The 16,711-nt window shown below is 53.8% G+C and overlaps 2 protein-coding genes across 4 annotated transcripts; one reads left to right on the plus strand and one right to left on the minus strand.

The window, feature by feature from the left end:
• Positions 1–4,133: 4,133 nt before the first annotated feature.
• Positions 4,134–11,417, minus strand: DDX27 (DEAD-box helicase 27). 2 transcript variants are annotated; one of them, XM_088154459.1, is made up of 21 exons: positions 11,049–11,417; positions 10,825–10,962; positions 10,686–10,742; positions 10,299–10,446; positions 9,797–9,846; positions 9,302–9,391; positions 8,316–8,421; positions 8,056–8,229; positions 7,810–7,960; positions 7,566–7,665; positions 7,178–7,319; positions 6,944–7,097; positions 6,782–6,863; positions 6,516–6,693; positions 6,306–6,412; positions 5,763–5,865; positions 5,503–5,597; positions 5,278–5,407; positions 4,967–5,057; positions 4,500–4,574; positions 4,134–4,423 (listed from the first exon to the last, which is right to left on the minus strand). In XM_088154459.1, the coding sequence occupies exons 1-21, from the start codon at positions 11,118–11,120 to the stop codon at positions 4,408–4,410; spliced, it is 2,259 nt and encodes a 752-aa protein (XP_088010585.1). In that variant the 5' UTR covers positions 11,121–11,417; the 3' UTR covers positions 4,134–4,407. The 2 variants fall into 2 exon arrangements, with proteins under 2 accessions (XP_088010585.1, XP_088010584.1); XM_088154458.1 differs by having other exon boundaries at positions 10,299–10,494.
• A 22-nt stretch (positions 11,418–11,439) lies between these two features.
• Positions 11,440–16,182, plus strand: CCNDBP1 (cyclin D1 binding protein 1). 2 transcript variants are annotated; one of them, XM_088154483.1, is made up of 10 exons: positions 11,440–11,627; positions 11,746–11,810; positions 12,489–12,570; positions 12,839–12,935; positions 13,124–13,197; positions 13,367–13,443; positions 14,645–14,898; positions 15,151–15,211; positions 15,702–15,748; positions 15,939–16,182. In XM_088154483.1, the coding sequence occupies exons 1-10, from the start codon at positions 11,507–11,509 to the stop codon at positions 16,120–16,122; spliced, it is 1,062 nt and encodes a 353-aa protein (XP_088010609.1). In that variant the 5' UTR covers positions 11,440–11,506; the 3' UTR covers positions 16,123–16,182. The 2 variants fall into 2 exon arrangements, with proteins under 2 accessions (XP_088010609.1, XP_088010610.1); XM_088154484.1 differs by lacking the exons at positions 13,124–13,197; positions 13,367–13,443 and having other exon boundaries at positions 11,443–11,583.
• Positions 16,183–16,711: the final 529 nt, after the last annotated feature.

Genomic DNA, 16,711 nt, shown 5'->3' on the forward strand with positions numbered 1-16,711 from the left:
TCTCGCCGGTTTGCTTGCAAATTCAAAATGTCTTTGTTTTGCATAGTTCATTTTTATTTCCATCTCTCTCTGTTAACATGGATAATTGCCTCTGTAAAAGCTTAATTTGGTGAGTTTGAAAAGTTATCATCCCTGGAGATTTTAAAAATTCTTCTTCCTTTTTCTTAATCTCATCTAAAATCATTTGCATTTTCTCTTGCCTTTTCTTTTTAAATTCATTACTATGTTATATAAAATATCCTTTTACAAAAGCTTTACTTGCACCCCAAACCATCCTTATTTCTGTATCTTTATTAAAATTATTCTCAAAAAATTCCTTTAACTTTTTACAATCCTCCACCACCATTTCTTTTTGTAATAACATCTCATTCAATCTCCACCTAAAAGATCAGTTTTTCCTTTTAAAAGTTAAAGCCACTGGATTATGATCTGAAATATCTCCGTTTGTCCTTTGGAACATTTCTTAATTTTGCAAAATGTGTATTGATCCTATAGACTTTATTAATCTCTATCAGTATCATCTTCCTCCCAATCCAAGAAATCAGAGAGAGACTTGACAATCTTTTCTCTGGTACCCTCTCCATTGGAATTGCTCTTCTCGAGTTGCTCTAAATCTTAAGCAAAAATTTTTTTCTCTCAGTTCCAAGAATGCAAAATTGTTGAAATCCTTCTCTATCTGTTTATAACTTCTTTCTTTCCAAAACTTTCACTTCGTCAGTAATTTGTTTTAAATTTACAGACAGTTGCCCTACAGATTCTTCAGTTTTCTTAACTTCTTTCAGATCTTTTTTCATCCCTGCAAATCTTTCTTCCATTTATTTATTTATTTATTTATTTGGCTTGTCCCCGCCCATCTCCCCACAACGGGGGACTCTGGGCGGCTAACAACAAACTAAAATCAGAATACATAATTAAAAGATGTAAAAACCAAACTTACAAAGATAAAAAGGCTAAAAAGTCCAAGAGGCCGGTAGAGGCCACACTAGGCCGCTAAGGGGCCAGCCAACCCCATTTCTGATATCCTCCCTCCCCGCCCAGGCCAGATGGCAGAGCTAGGTCTTCAAGTCCCTCCGAAAGGCCTTTCCTTTTTAACTGTTGCAGTCGCCTCTTTGCCAAATTTGTCAAACATTTTCTGCAATAAATTTGATGAAATGCCCTTATCTGTAATTTGTTCTAACGAAACCCTGCGTCCTTCCCCCAATTTGGCAGCTTTCCTTATGGTTGCCATGGTGAGAAAGTGAAAGTATGTCAATTACTACAGTAAAGGTAAAAGGCAAGCTTCTTTTTTTTCCTGTTTTGCTTCTCTTTGTCTTTAATACTTTAGTTCCAATTGGCTCTCCGTAGTCATACAGTTTGGCTCGTATTACTCTTATCTTCTTGTTTTGTAAAATCCACCAATTATTACTATCCTAAAAAAATAAACAATCAGCATTCCCACGAAGGTCCAGTCTGTTAGTTTAATTAATTTTACTATTTTCAAAGGCACTTTCTTCAGAAAAAAGTTATTTCTTCTATTTTTTAAAATCACTGTCCCCCTTGTCTGTTTGAAACTTTCCTACATTACAATCTTGTTAAGCTTTTTACTTTTAAATTAAAATCCTTTAAGACAGCGGGGGGGGGGGGGTTCCCTTCTTAATTTCAAAAAGTAGGCACTCACTGAGAGTTTTTGATCTTTGCTGCTGTTCGGAATATCTCTCTTAGGTTGTAAAGCAATTAAATTATAAAGCGATTAAGAAGGTGATGCTTTCACCAGTCAAATTTCCATAAAGGTAGCATAGCAATTTAGGGCACATTGTAAATCTCTCGGGTCCCAAGCCGCTCAACCCATGATCGACCACAAAAAACTAAATTCCTGCAGCTTTCTTGTGAGGAGCAGCTCTTCCAGAGCACAAGTGGGTAATCCCCGATTTCTCCTTCCTCTGGAGAAATTTCTGTCAGCCAGTACCGTCTCCTGGCTGGCAATTCCACCGCTGTGCTCTCTCTGCTTGAAGAGCCGCTCACAGAGACGTCCAACCGGCCATAACACCTCACCTGGAAGCCCCGTATGGGCTTGAATGTTAACGTCCAGAGTGCCAGGCACTCCATTAAGCTGGGGAGGAACTCAGAATTCATAAGCAACTCATCCTTGGGTGTTTTCCAATTTGCTGTGAGCTGCAAACCCCATTTAGGCACAGTAATCCGGGGACTACAGTATGGCTCCAATGCCAGAAGATCCAATCACTGCAGCATGGCTGGGCTCACATTAAGACATGCCTGGACGGACGCTATTTGGCAAATCCGTCAAGCCAGTACCTATTAAGAGCAGGGATAAGTTACTGTTCACAGCCTGTAAGAAGGATTTCAAGAAAAATCCTCATCTTCCCACAGCAGAAGCCAAGTCACAGCTCTCTTTCATTCAGGAACAAAACAGTTGGATCTCCACAGCACTCCAGCTGACAGTCACGCAGCTATGACTGCTCCAGACCCACTAGGGAGAGTAAGACTTGAGTTTGAAGGAAGCGAACCTATGCTTGACACCACAAAAGCCCAGCTGGGCTTCTGCTTACAGAAAAATCAGCACCCCTGCCAGGGCCCGTCAAACTACAGTGTACTCTAGTTCCAGCAAAAATCGAGACAGATTTCTACCAGTCCAAGTATCCAGGATCAAAGAAAAACATAAAGTACTACAGGCAGTTAATAGCTCCTAGACGTTGGCACAAGGATGCATTTGTAAGAATTCTTCCCAGGATCACTATTTTGGTCGTTGTTCCCAAGGACTGGGGACAGAGAATATGGCTGAATCTGTTGAGCAGGGCAAAGCAGTTTGCTAAACCAGTGAGTGGTATTAGAAGAAAACAAACAGACGGTCCGTAGTTTTTCTTATGTGCAGTCTATTTACAAATAATAGTAAAGCAACTTACATCAGGCAAAGAACTCACTAGCAGAAACAGTCCAACAGCAACGTAGTCATAGCAGAGAGAGAAAGAAACTTGCTAGGCTCTCTCTTTTATATTACCTGTAACCAATCAGTTTGGGTTAGCCATGCCCAAGCCCCTCATTGCTCACACCTGTAAGCCACTTTTGACTGTTTCAGCATCAAAATTTATTTACCTGACAGAATCTCTCAGCAACCAATTAAAACACAGAAACTCAGAACATAGACTCTAAGATCAATCACAGGGCACCTCATCTCAGGGGTTCTCAGTGCAAGAATCCCCCTCTGGAAGTTAACAGTGGTCCCACAAGCCACACCATTCAAATCCCAATAAAAATACTTCCTTGGCATTCTTGACGGCTTCTATAGGTTACGAGGGGCTGTTGCTGGATTTCTGCCTGAATCTATCCCGAGGAGGAGTTATCTTGCAGGCCTGAAGGGCACGTTAGAAACCAGACAGCGTGTCCTGTTAGCTGCTGAAAAGCGCGTGCTGCACTGCTCTGGGACAGATCCCTGAGAAAATTGCTACCCATTTGGGAAGGGGGCTGTCCTAGGGCAGGAACCCTGCTGGTGGGCATCTGTAGGGCAGTCACCTGCACCAGCCCTTCCAGATTTGTAACCCAGACTTCAGCTGTGATGTTTGCCAGTGAGGAATTCTTAGGTCCCAGTTGAGGCAACAGCGCAGCAGACTTTCTCACCAATTCCACTTCTTCAGGAATCAAGAAACATAGTTGGGGTTACTGTGAAGTAGCCTCCTGTTACCAGACAAGAGACCTGACATCTGGCCCGGTGAAGTGGGATGATTCCCACGTGGGGAAGCAAGCTGCGGTCTATGGCTTGGACAATTTATGTTTTGAGGTTTCTAGCATTGAAGCCAATGAAGAATGGTGTTTACAATGTAGATCAACAGGGCAGAAAACAACTTTTTCCTCCCAGGTGAACAGGAAGTTAGTTTTTCTTGGCCCTGAACAGTCAGGTGACCGGAAGGAGACCCAGAGCACATACAGCAGCTGAAGAGAAGAGCATTTCTAAACTTCCCCCTGCTGATTTTATCAGAAGCATACCTCACTCTTACTAAGAACCATTTTAGTGAGTAAAGGAGTTCTTGGAATTTTCAGGTGAACGTCAGAGTTTCCTTTAACGTTTGTCAGCTCGGTAAAGAAGGTCACCCAGGCTCCACAGCAAGGCAGAAAAGAAAAGCGAGACAGAACAAGGCAGCTGAGTCAACAACACAGTTGTTTATTTGGTATCAAGGTCTTCTTAGGAAGTTTCAGAGAAACGGACGCTCAGGACTGCCAGGGAGGCCCAACCACCAGCGCCTCCTAACGCCCAGTTCTTCAGCCACGTCATAAAGCAGCCAGCTTGTTTTTCTGGGGATTGCTTGTTTCCAGCTGCTAGGCTGCTGCAACTAGAGCTAATGGCTACCAGGCGATCTTGGATTCCCACAGACGGCTGCCGTGTAGAGACCTCTGCAACCCAGCTAACGGGTGCGCTCACTTCCGCTTGTACCTGCAAAGAACAAGAAAGCAACATCTCAGTGCTGGAAAAGGATCCAGGAAGGAGGACTGGTTGTAAGGAGCCTTACCTGGACTTGGTTTTAAATTTTCCTCCTTTCCTTCTACCAGGAAGGCCCAGCCGCTTGTGGTCTTCAAAGGAGGGCCTATAGAGGAAAACCGCCAGCATCACCCTCAGTGGAACCTCAAGCGTCCAAGGGAACCAGAAGGCCTCAGCCTTGCTCTCTCAGCTGCCTAGTGTTTTTTGGGGTGGGGGGAGATGCTTTCAAGTTAAGTTTCGCTCCTGGTGACCCTCTGGGCACAACTATGCAATTCTCTTGCTCACAGTGCAGAAATCTCCCAGTTGCTGCCTTCTGAGATTTTGTTTTTACTTCCCACCCTAGGGTTCTCTCGTGGTCTCCCATCCAAGTCCTGCCCCCACCCACCATACTTAGCTTCTGAGCCCATAGGGGGAAAAGGATTGTTGAAGCCTCCAGAAAGAGCACCCCAACTGCCCCTGAAGGGAGGGAGCTGCAAGGGGCAGAGCAGGAATATTCACCCAGCTCGATACTGCTTGAGGGCCCTCCTGTTTGTGTTGGTGAGCTCCACGTCAAAGGCCGATGCTTTTTTCTGGCGCCGCTGCTTGGGCCCTTTCAGAAGAGAGAAGAGCCGAGAAGCCAGGTTGCAAGGCCTGTCTTTCCCTTCCCTTCCCTTCCCTTTGCCCACAGCCCCTCCAGCACTGCTGCTCTCTGAAGAAAGGAAGGGAAGGGAAGGGAAGGGAAGGGAAGGGAAGGGAAGGGAAGGGAAGGGAAGGGAAGGGAAGGGAAGGGAAGGGAAGGGAAGGGAAGGGAAGGCCTTCTCTCTCCTCACCAGCCTTTGTTTCTACTGGCGGCGTTTCCTCCGGCACAGCACGGGCTCGCTTGGGTCGTCGATTTCTTTTGGCGAGCCGCTCAGCATACATCTGGGCCTTCAGGATCTCAAACTGCGACCGTTCCTCAGGCTATGAAACAAGAGAGACACTCGCAACACTGCTTGTGACCTGGCAGAGGCCCAACCGCCAGCCCTTCCCCTGCCCTCCTCCAGGCAGCTACTCACTGTTGGCTGGGCCTTCTTCTGGGAATCCCTCACAAACATCTTCCTCTTCTTCTTGCCTCGTAGCGCCAGGTCAAACTCCTGAAGAGCCTTGGCAACTGGGACAGAAGGGAGGGCAGGTCAGGGCCAGGGCCAGGGCCAGGGCCAGGGCCAGGGCCAGGGCCAGGGCCAGGGCCAGGGCCAGGGCCAGGGCCAGGGCCAGGGCCAGGGCCAGGGCCAGGGCCAGGGCAGCCCCCAGGCCCTCTCCCAGAGCCAACCCTTACGCTTCTCCTTCTTCCTCTCCTCCTGACTCTGAAACCAGCTGCGGGTAGTGCCTCCAGCTGCTTGCTGAGACCCAGTTTCCAGCTTCCGCTTTGCAGTACTGATCTGGAAGAAGAGCAAAGTGACTCTGGTCAGAGTGCATTCTGAAATCAAAGTATCAAATCCAGCCTTATGACGCAGAATAATCTTGATGAGGCCAGCCAAAAAAGCAAGGTAGCTACAGGACCAGATTCCTTTGTCCTTGGCGAGGTGGGAGGGAAGAAGGGAAAGAGGTTAGTTATCCTCCGGCGAAGCAGCTGAGACAGCGTCGCCCACCACCTGACGGCAGCTCCTACCAGCAGGCATTGAAATGCAACACACAATTCACTTTCTGCCCAGGCTTGCGTCACCAAGATGTCATTTCGTTGCTCTTTCAGAAGGTCAAGTGAAGTCCCCTGAACTAGCCACCTGGAGAAACACCGGGTGGATCGGGCAACCGGAAAAGCAGCCATCCGCCTCCGCTCAGGGAGAAAATCCAGCCTGTGGTGGTTCCCCAATCTGCCCACCTGGGCCTCCGAGCGCTGCAGCTCCCGCTCTTCCCGCTCCAGGCGCAGCACAGTGTACACATCTGGCTCCAGCTTCTCAATCTTCTCCCGGAAGCGCAGAATCACATCTGGAGATACAGCACGGGCTGCCGCTAAGTCCCTTGTGGCAAAGCAGCAATCTAACCGCTTGGCGCTGGACCTGTCCTGCACCCCCTTCCCCACAGCTATTACCTTGGGGGAGGATTCTGGCCTTGACGGGCGCCTTGGCAGCCTTGACAATCTCTTTCAGCATCTTGCGCTCTTCCTCGCCCACTAGGGACACGGAGCGGCCCGCACGTCCTGCCCGAGCTGTGCGCCCCACTCGGTGGACGTAGTGCTTTGTGGTGTTGGGCATGGTGAAATTGATCACCTGCAAGTACAGAGGCAGCAAAGAGCATCTTCCAGCAGGAAAGAGAGATGGGTTGGGGGTTGAGGGGAGGACCAAGGAGGAACCTAACTGTTTTGACGCCTTCAATATCAAGGCCTCGTGCAGCTACGTCTGTGGCCACGAGCACGTCGATCTGCTCATCCTTGAATCGCCTGCAAAGAAAGGGCCCTGTAAAAAGGCCAGCCCCAGCCCCAACCCTTCTCCCCTCCCGCCCACTCACTCCTCCGCCTACCGGAGAGCCTCCAAGCGCTGGGCCTGGGAAAGGTTGCCGTGCAGCTCACCGACGTGCAAACCCATCAGGCCCAGGAGAATATGCAAGCGGTGGGCCTGCTTCTTGGTCTGGGTGAAAAGCATCACATGGTCTGGGAATGTCCGAGTCAGCAGAGCTGAAAAGCAGAGGGAGACTCAGCACTGCCGGGGTCCCCCTCTTGGAGCTGCTCCAGAGACCACCTCCACCAGCTCCCACCTGCCACAATGGCTTCCCTGTCCCCCTCACGACTGGGCCGAATGCGGACAAACTCCTGGCGCAGAAAGGGGGCCACATCTGTGTTACTGTTCACAAAGACCCGGACAGGATTTTTCAAAGAAACCGAAGCCAAATCATTGACCTGCCAAAAAGGAAGGTGGTTAATCAGCCCTGCCCCCAGGGCCTCCCAACCCCCCTGTCCCCTCCCATCTCAGAAACAGCGCCCAAATGTTCTCCTCCAGAGCAGCAGATCTGACAGAAACAAGGCCTCCTCTACTGCTCCAGAGCAGCACTGCTGGACAAGGCAAGGTGTTCTCCTCCCGGCCACTGGACAGCTACCCACTTCCTGTCTTGCCCGCCCTCCTTCACGCTGGGCCTCCTCCAGTACCTCGTCTGTCATGGTTGCAGAAAAGAGCATTGTCTGGCGATGTCGACCGCACATCTGAATGATCTCCTTCATTTGCTCCTCAAAATACTCATCCAACATCCTGGTGCACAAGAGGAACATGAGCAAATGTCCAGGCCAGCCCTCTCCCCGGCACAGAATACAAAGCTAGGACCGAGAAGCTCAGAGGGCCAGAGGAGGGCTGGCACCGCATTTCTGCCCCAGGGCAATTAAGCCATCCTCTCACCGATCGGCTTCATCCAGAATGAGGACCTCGATGCTGCCCAGGTGGAAGGAGGGACAATTGTGCAGATGGTCAATGAGGCGGCCAGGAGTGGCAATGAGAATGTCGGGACCGGAGCGCAGGGCTGCCTCCTGGGTCTTGAGGTCCAAGCCACCTGCAACAACACAGACTGCGTGCAGCCTAACAGTTCTCAAATGACAGGCAGGTCAATGAGTTGGCCGTAATAATGCCCAAAGCTAGGTCACTCACCTACTGCCAGGCAAACAGTGATGCTGCTGAACTGAGCCAGCTGCTTCGTAACCGAGTGCACTTGGATGCCTAACTCCCGGGTCGGCACCAGCACTAACACACGACTCACAGGGGCCTGCCGAGGTTTGTAGATCAGGCGCTCCAGGACAGGAAGGATGAAGGCTGCGGTCTTCCCTGGGAGGCAGGAGAAAAAAACAAGATCCACATGTGGCCACAAGCCACCTCAAACCCATTCCTGTCTCCAACCGGGCGCAAAATACCTGTTCCCGTGGCCGCACACGCACATACGTCCTTCCCCAGCAGTCCTACAGGGATGCAGGCCTTCTGGATCGGGGTAGGCTGTTTGAAGCCCAGGGCAGTTATGGCCTGTCAGCAGAGACAGCGTATGTAGGTCAGTAGGCAAATATCTGAAGCAGTCCCAGTAGAGGTCTGGTTAGATTACCAGAAAGTGCTTTTGCCAAAGAACAAAGTACTTTTTTCCTGAACCAGGGTTTACTGCTCATATTTAACGTTTACCTCTTTTAATCATCTAATCTATCCCATTTCTGCAGGAAGAATACACTCTGCCAAAGAGGAAGGTGGTTAAAAAGTAGCTGTTTCAACCCATTCCACTGCAGATTCTCTGCTCTTTTGTTTCCTGCAAGGTCCACAGGACTTGCAGATTCTGGGCAACATCACCGTCCAATTCTTTTACGCTTATGAGTTTTTTTTTATAAAGTTTGACTTTCTAACTAAATTAACGTGGATACTTATCTTTTTAACTGCTTTTGGGTTTTACTTTAATTGTGAGCTACCCAGAGTCACCCTCTGGGGGAGATGGGTGGCGTGCGTGTGTGTGTGTATCTAAATAAATAGATAAATAAATATCGTGCTATATGTCCCATACGACCAACAGAACTGCACGAAAAAAAATAGTTTTTGTTTGGAACCCACCTCTAGAATTCTATGACATCCTATCATCCAAAGCTATCAAATGCAAAAACCCTTGGTAAGCCTCCAAATCTTCACTCTATTCCAAACAGCTATTTGGGATTAGACAAACTTGCTGTCTCCTAGATTGTCTGCTATCCTGTTCTATTTTACCATTATTTATTTGACGTCTATGCTACCTTTCTGCCTAGATGGCTTTTTTGGAGCAAGGGCCCTATCACAACACTGGATCTTCAGACGTAGCATCTCAAATTTATTTGGGATTTGTTTTTACAAAAGAGATCAGACACCCCAAATCCCACACTTCAAAGGATACCTTCAGCAAGGGCCGAGAGAGGTTCATGTCTTGGAAGGACAAACTATCATCGAATTGTGAAGCATCTTCCTGAAAGAACTGTGCAGCTTCCTAAAAATTAGGCCACAGAAAAGCAAGAATGTGAACACCCAGCCACATTACATAAAAGCTCATCTGGTAGCACTTTGCACAAAGCCAATTTTATTTTAACCGTTCTTTGCGAACAAATCACGGCAGTCTAGCATATGCATAAAACTAAGCTATAAACGAGGGATGTGTTGCAATGATCAAGCACACACACCAAACAATCCAAAACCGAACCAATTATGTGAACACTTGGTGCAGTGCGTGAACCCAATCCAGCCACCCTCCAGTGCTTTTAAGACAACTTGCGATAGAAAAAGACGTCAGACGGCTGTCTACCCGAGATGGCTTCACCTGGATTCCTGCACTGAGCAAAGCAGTTGGACTTGATAGCCCCTCCGCTTGGTCTGACTTCACCCCCCTAATGCTCACCTCCTTTTCAACTTGTTTCCGTTTCCACCGCTGCTTCAGCTTAAGCGTATCTACAAAAAAGGCAATTGCTGTGTACTTACATTACAAAATTCAAGAGCAATTTTGTACATGACAAATGGAATTAAGTGAGGCGTTCATTACACAATTAATTAATCTATCATTTAAGCTTATGAAATGACATCAAGTACTACTTGGTTGTCTTGGCGTGTATTAAATCCAGATTAAATTAGCATTTGCGTGTTATGTGATGCCCGAACAAATAATCCATTACAGCTTCGTACGTAACGTATAAGAAAATGGGTTCTCGTGATAGATTGAACTAGAAACCACCTAATTCTATTTCAGTGTGACCTGGTCCTTTCTACCATAGGACGTGCTAGATCTCTGGAATTCATTCAGCTTATAAACAGCAGGGGACGATGCTCCCCCCGCAACCACAAGAAATGAAAGCCGAATGCCTTCTACCAAGGCAAGCCAGAGGGTCAACGCCAGCGTTAGTTACCCGCTTTCGCGAAGACGCTCTCATCTGCGGAGGAATGCTCCGACTGCAGCTCCTCCTCCTCCTCCTCGCGATCTCTGGCGCTTGCCTCGTTTTCCTGAGGGGTCTCTCCACAATCTCTCTTTGCTGTTCCTTCTTTGCTCGCCTTCTCCTGCAGCAGGGCAACATTCCTCCCGTTCGGCACCCCGGAACAAAGCCCCTAACGTGGGCGAATTGTTCGACTTCTTACCCCGCGGCCCCCCTTTCCCCCGAAGGGCCCTTTTCAAAGGGTGAAGCGGCCGGTCCTGCTCGGCGCTATCGAAGCCAACAGGCCCAACCGAGACAGCCTCCCCCGGCGCGGGGCGCCCCGCGGCCGTCCGAAAGAGGCGGGCGCCGCCGGCGGCTCCTGACCTGAGCTCCCCGCCGCCGCACGGCCGCGATCTTCTCCTCCAGGCTGGTGGCGCCGCGCTGCCAAAAGAAGGGGCAGGAGTGAGGGCGCTGCGGGACCCCGAGCCCCGCGCCCCCCGCCCCGGGTCCCAGGGGCGCCTACCTTGCGCTTGAGCTGCCCCAGCGCCTCCGTCCAGGCCCCGCTGCCCGGCCCCGCGACGGCCTCCTTCTCGGAGAACAGGAACCCCGCCGCGAAGTCTCCCCGGCCGCCGCCGCCTCGGCCCGCGGCCACCGGCTCCTCCTGCAGGAAAGGCGAGGCGGGATGGTGGGCGGCGCGAATCCCCGAGCCCCGGCCGGCCCCGGCCGCCCCTCACCTCCGCCCCTCACCTCCGATTCCGAGTCCGTCTGCTCCACGTCCGCGTCGTCGAGGCTCCGCCGAGCTCCGGCGCCGGGCCCCATCGTGGCTGCGGAGAAGCACGCGACTTCCGGTCCCGCGGCCCTTCGCTCCGGCGGGAAACGCGGCGCGCCGGGCGGGTTCCCGCGTAGGAGCGCCCCCAGCGGGGGCCCCGGGAAGCGCTCCGGCCCGGGCGGGGCTGCGCTGCGGGGCTCGGGGACGGGCGGTTGCCTCCGCGGGGGCCTGTGCCGGGCCGGGGGTCGAGCAGCGGTGGCCTGGGAACAGGGGAGCCGGGGGCCCCTTTCCGAGAGAGGCCCCGGAGGGAAGGGGCGGCGCCCCCCCCGCGAGGGCCGGAAGCGCCTCCGCCCGGGCTCTCCCGGGGGACGGACCTCCTCGCTCCTTCCGGCGGGGCTGCGGAGCGTCGGTCTCGGGGCGCCGCGAGCTGCCCGCCATGGAGGCGCTGCGGGAGGCGCTGCGGGAGGCGCTGGCGGAGCTGCGGGGCGGCGGCGGCGGCGGCGGCGGCGGCGGGTGGGAGGAGGACTTCGACCGGGACCGCTTCTGGGAGGCGCTGGGTGCGGACGCGGCGGGGGGAGGGGGCGGGTGGGGACGGGGCCGCCCCCGGCCCGGCCCAGCCCGGCCCGGCCCGGCCCTGCCCTTCTGACGCGGGGTCTCGATCTGCTCCTCCCGCAGCTCAAGCCTTCCAGGCCGCCTCGCGGGAAGCCACGCAGCTCAGCCTGGCCGCCGCCCGAGCGCAGGTGGGTGCCCGGGGCGGGGCGGGGGCAGGCGGCGCCCGGGCCCCCAGGATGCTGCCGTCCTGGTCGGCTGGCGGCCCAGGCGCGGGGGGGGGGCGGGGGCGACCCTAACCCGTCCCGTACGGCGCGAGCGCCGCGAGATGCCGGCGCCGCTCCCTTCTGGCGGAGACCGGCCGGCGGCTTTCCGGCCCTTGTCCCGAATGAAACTGGGCGCGACGTGGCCTTGCAGCGGCCCGTTGGACGCTGGGGCCAGCTGGACGTCCGACTGGGCTGGCGTTTGGGTGGATCTTCCTCCTGCGTGAGGCGTTGCGAGGCGTGCAAGAGGCGGGTTGCCGTCTCTCGGAGAGCTCTGCGGGAGGCAGCTGAGGACGATCCCAACGTATTGCGACGGGGGCGCGGGGAGTCCCGTGGCCGAATCCTTACTTGTAATTACCACCCGGGGCCGGCCCTCTCTGAGGGACATTGTGCTAGCCTTGGGCTCTGGCTTGGAGAAAGTTCTCCGTCTTGACCGAGGTTGTCCCCCAGTCACAGAGGTAAATCCAACATTTAGAAATTAGCTTGCTTGTTCATGTAAGAAAGCGGGAGCCAGAATAACCTTGGCTGTCGTTCAGAGTGTGCCACACTTGGCCTTGAACCTTGTTGGGGACGGCTGCTTAACCTTTGTCGATGGTTCCTTCTCAGGCATGCGAGAGGCTGAGCGAAAGGGTGCGCAGTGCTGTCATCGGAGCTGCCTCAGTATATTATCAGCTCCCAAAGAGCCAAGGTGAGGAGGAGGAGGAGGAGGATGGGCTCCTTGTTTCAGCGGTACAAAGAGGGCTCTCTGGGCTCATCCCTTTGGGCCGTCAACTCTATCAGTTGGCTTTCTTCTCTCATGCGGGGGAGAGGTGCTCAGCTTTTGACGGGAGCCTGGAGCTGCTTGGCGATGCCTGGAGGGAAGGGGGCTGCTGATTTATTAAAGCTGCTTCTTGTTAAAAGGAATCTTGATGCAGTTTACAAGTTAAACGCTGCAGTGCTCCCTTTGCCTTTCCCAGGGAAGACCCTGAACAACGCTGTCCGCTGCGCCACAATCCAGGTGGTGGAGGGGATGATTCGGGTCGTAGAGGTTATCCTTCGGACTCCCCAGGAAAGGTGAGTCTTGCCCTGTCATGGTCACCCCTTTGCTTTCCCTCCCCAGAAGACGCCCAAGGAGGCTGAGCTGATGGCCCTTCAGCGCTGGGTGGGTATCCTCGGCTGAGCACAGCTGCGTTCTCCTGGCCCCTAACCCTAACCCTCCAGTTGCACATTGGTGGCAGGTCACTGACTTGTCTCTCTGGCAGTCTGTCTCAGGAGCAGCTTATCTCAACCGGAGGCGTTTGGGAGGCCTGTGACCGAGTTTCCTGCCTGCCACATGGTGAGCAGCAGGAGAGATGCCAGGGACAGAAGGTGGCGGCAGCGGCTGTGTGTGAGCAGCCTGTGGTCTGGCCAGAAATGGGCGTAGGGCAAGGAGGGTCTTGTTGAGGCAGCTCTTGCTGCCACCCACAGAGCGCTTCCCCTTGCCCCGCCCTGTGTTCTCTGCACAGACAACCAGCTGGCGGTCACGTTGGCCATTTCTTCCTGCCTGGAACTTATCAGGGACGCGCTGGAGGAGATGGAGCAGGTGGGGATTGAGGAGAGCTGCTTTGGGCTGCCCAGGTTCACCATCTGCCAGAGTCTCTGCTTGGAAAAGCAAAGTAAACCTAAGGTCTTCTCCGTTGGCAAGAGGGGGAGGGCCACTGTGCATTTTGACCCCCTCTGGGTCTGGAACAGGCAGTGGGCCACCTGCTAGGCTCCTGGACCCAAAGTCTTTTAATTTAAAGAAAATGGGAAGCTGGCACACGGCAAAGAACCAACCTTGAGCAACACCTGTATTTTACAAAAATTGCACTGGCTTTCCTAGACAGTAGTGGTGGCAGGTGATGCAGCCCAGGCCAGCTGAGGGTAAGGGAGGTTCAGAGGGGTTCCTAAAGGAGAGGGGTGGGGGAGGGGGAGGACTCAGATGGCTTTATGGTAAATGGGTGGGTAACTGGCCCTGCCGTCTTTGCCAGACATTTTGCGAGTGGGCCTATTGCCTGTTTTTAAAATTCCAGATGTGCTATTAGTTTCTAGAACTTCAGCACCGCTGAAAAGAATTTAGATGTTGCATTGGGCCTTTGATTTATCACGAGCTGCCCTTCTGGCATCCAAAGATGATGCTTAGCTCTTTTGCCACTGAGCAGAGCCGGTCCCTTCTCTCAGCTTGGTAAATTGGAAAGGCCGTACGTAGAATGGAACGTTCTCTGGTCTGCAAGAACCCAGATCTAGTCCTTGCTACTGCCTGGATGCTGCGGCTGGCTCTTGGAGTGCGTCCTGTTCCCCCTCCTGTCATAGGCGGTTCTTTCCAGCAGAAAAGAATAGCATCCCCGAGACCCCACACCCTTCCCGCCTGCATTTGCATTCTCCTCTTGGCCTGGCTGATCACTCTAAGCCTTGGAATTCTGTCCAGGTCTTAGCCACTGAGGTGTCTCCTGCTGGCCCCTTTTGATTTCTTCAGGACCCCTGGGGTTACCATTCCACACCCACGCACCCTTGTTATGCCCTCCAGTCACCAGCATCGGAGGTTGTTGAGCCCTGAGAGCGCCACGCTGGCATTTCACACCCTTCTTGCTCAAAGTCCCACCACCTGGTTAGTGACTAATGCTTCTGCAAGGGCTTCCCCCAGCCAGCCTTGATGGCACATCTCCCTTCCCCTTCCCATCTGACTTTTTTGTTCTTTCCGGGGCTCCAGATGCTGCCATTCCCTCAGACTGACACACTTGTGACGTGGGTGTGTTTGTGTTCAGATGCAGGCTGAGGGAGGAAGTTCTCCCGGTGACCTGCTGGAGGTTGAAGAGCTGGGCTTCCCAGGAAACAGGGACCTTTCTTGGTCGGACGCTGAGTGGCAGCTGCTGGGCCCCTGCAAGGGGCTGGTGAAGGCCACCAAAGCTGGCTTGAGGAAAGTGCTGGGGGCTGTGAGAACTCACGGCAAAGCAGACACAAATGAGCAAGTGGGTCAGCTGGACGCCCTGGCGGACGCTGTGGCTGAGCTCAGCCCCAGGTGAGAGAGTCTCTTGCGGCCTCAGAAACTAGAGCAGAGAAGGGAGCGTTAGCATCCCCAGTGGGAAAGGGATCTGTGTTGTGAGGAGGGGCTTCTCCTACCTCTGAGGGGTTCCCTGAAGGGGCAACGAGGCAGTTGCTGCTTCCGGTCCTAACAATCGCTCCTGCAAGACCGAACGTGCCTGAGACTTGCGATCGTTTTGCTCATTGTGTTTCTGCTGACCCTGCGCTGTCTTTGTTTTCTACATTTTAGCGTGGATGAATTGGTGCTGAGCCTCTGTCCGCCTGTGAACCAGCTCACTCTGCGGCTGAACGTAAGCTGGCCAAGAAGGGAATTCGGGAGCTTCCTGACCGCCCTTCTGCTAGAGACCTGGAGTGATTCCTCCGTCTCAGCACCCTTCTGGGACAAAGTCCTCCCTGTTCCCCAGGCTCAGTCTCGGCAGGGACTGTTGCCGCAGCCTGCTTTGAGGCAGGTGAAATGGAACAAGGGAGTCCCGCCATCCTGAGAGAAAGGCCCTGCCTTTGGGGTGTGAACTTCTCTGCTCCAGGAACAAGCGGAGGAGAGGCACCTCAACGCCTCCCCTTTGGGTGGGGAGAGTTATGCTTTGCCCCCAGCAGGCCTGGACTTGTCGGGGAGAAAGCGGGGATCCCTAGAGGCAGGTTGTAAGTCAGATGGGCATCCCAGTGGCTCCCAGATACCCTTGGCGAGGTGCCCTTCCCCGTGTAGGGGAGAGTTCCTGAGCGGGTGGCCTTTGCAATCTCCGGGCAACAGCCCCCTTGCTCATTTGCTGCTCCCTCATTTAGGCTGGGAAACTGGCTTCGGTGTTAATGAAGATGCTGGAAATCACCAGGTGAGATAACTGGTTCTGGGCCTGCCCTTGGCCTGCGGGGAGTGTCTCACTGAGCTGCTTGCCTTTGGGCCGGGCTGGCAGGCAGCTGCCCTGCCTTTTCATCCTGGACAAGGGATCCTATGCTGCAGGCTGGGGCTGGGGCTGGGAGGAGGGGCCGAGTCCCTCCCTGCCAGGCTGCTGTCTCCCGCAGGACGAGCCACATCTGCCCTCCCTCTGAAGAGAACTGGGTGCAGTTCCTGGCTGGAGCAGTGGATCACAACATGGGCAAGATCAGGGCCTTCACGCAAGACCTGCTTGGAGACCCAGGCCCAGCAGGGGAGGATTGGCATGGGGGTGCAGGATTGGGAGGCGCCTGGGCCAAGGAGCAGCCGTAGCTCTTTTATCCCGGCTGCAGGCAGTAAAGGACCGCGGGGCTCAGCGGAGGAAGCTTGTAACGTCTTGCAGCGTTGTTGTTTTGATCGCACGAGCACGTGTTCACGGTCCGGTTCCAGAGAGACTTTGACGGAATGCGGATGCGGCGACTTGAGTGGCGTGTGCTTGCGGCAGCGATGAGGGTGGGCGGGGGCGCGTGTCGGGAGCCAGGGGCCCCAGACCTCCAGCTTTCTGCCCGTCTCCTGCCCCCCCCCCCGTTCTCTATGTCTGCCTTCTTCATGAGTAGGTGAACAGAGGCCCGGTGGCCGGGATGGTCAGCTGTGGCTCCGGCCCAGGGGACACGGTGTGGCTCCCTGCTGGCCTGTTCCCCGGGACGGTGCAGAAAAGCGCAAGCAAAGACCCCCTGGGGAACTTTGGGTCCTCCTGGTCATTCCCAACTTCGAGGCTGTGTCCCTCCCGGGATCCCCATCAGCCTGCATCTGAAGCCCACGTTCATTGGACAGCACAAGGCCTCCTGCTGTTTCAACGCCTCGGCCCGGTTTCCACCTTTCCCCCGGGGCAGATTCTACTGTCTCTCCTCTCCCCACTGTG

This window comes from Python bivittatus, unplaced genomic scaffold (assembly GCF_059951505.1).
Source record: "Python bivittatus isolate LINGU-HERP-01145 unplaced genomic scaffold, Pbiv_v1 ctg000700_np1212, whole genome shotgun sequence".
Classification (NCBI taxonomy): Eukaryota; Metazoa; Chordata; class Lepidosauria; order Squamata; family Pythonidae; genus Python; species Python bivittatus.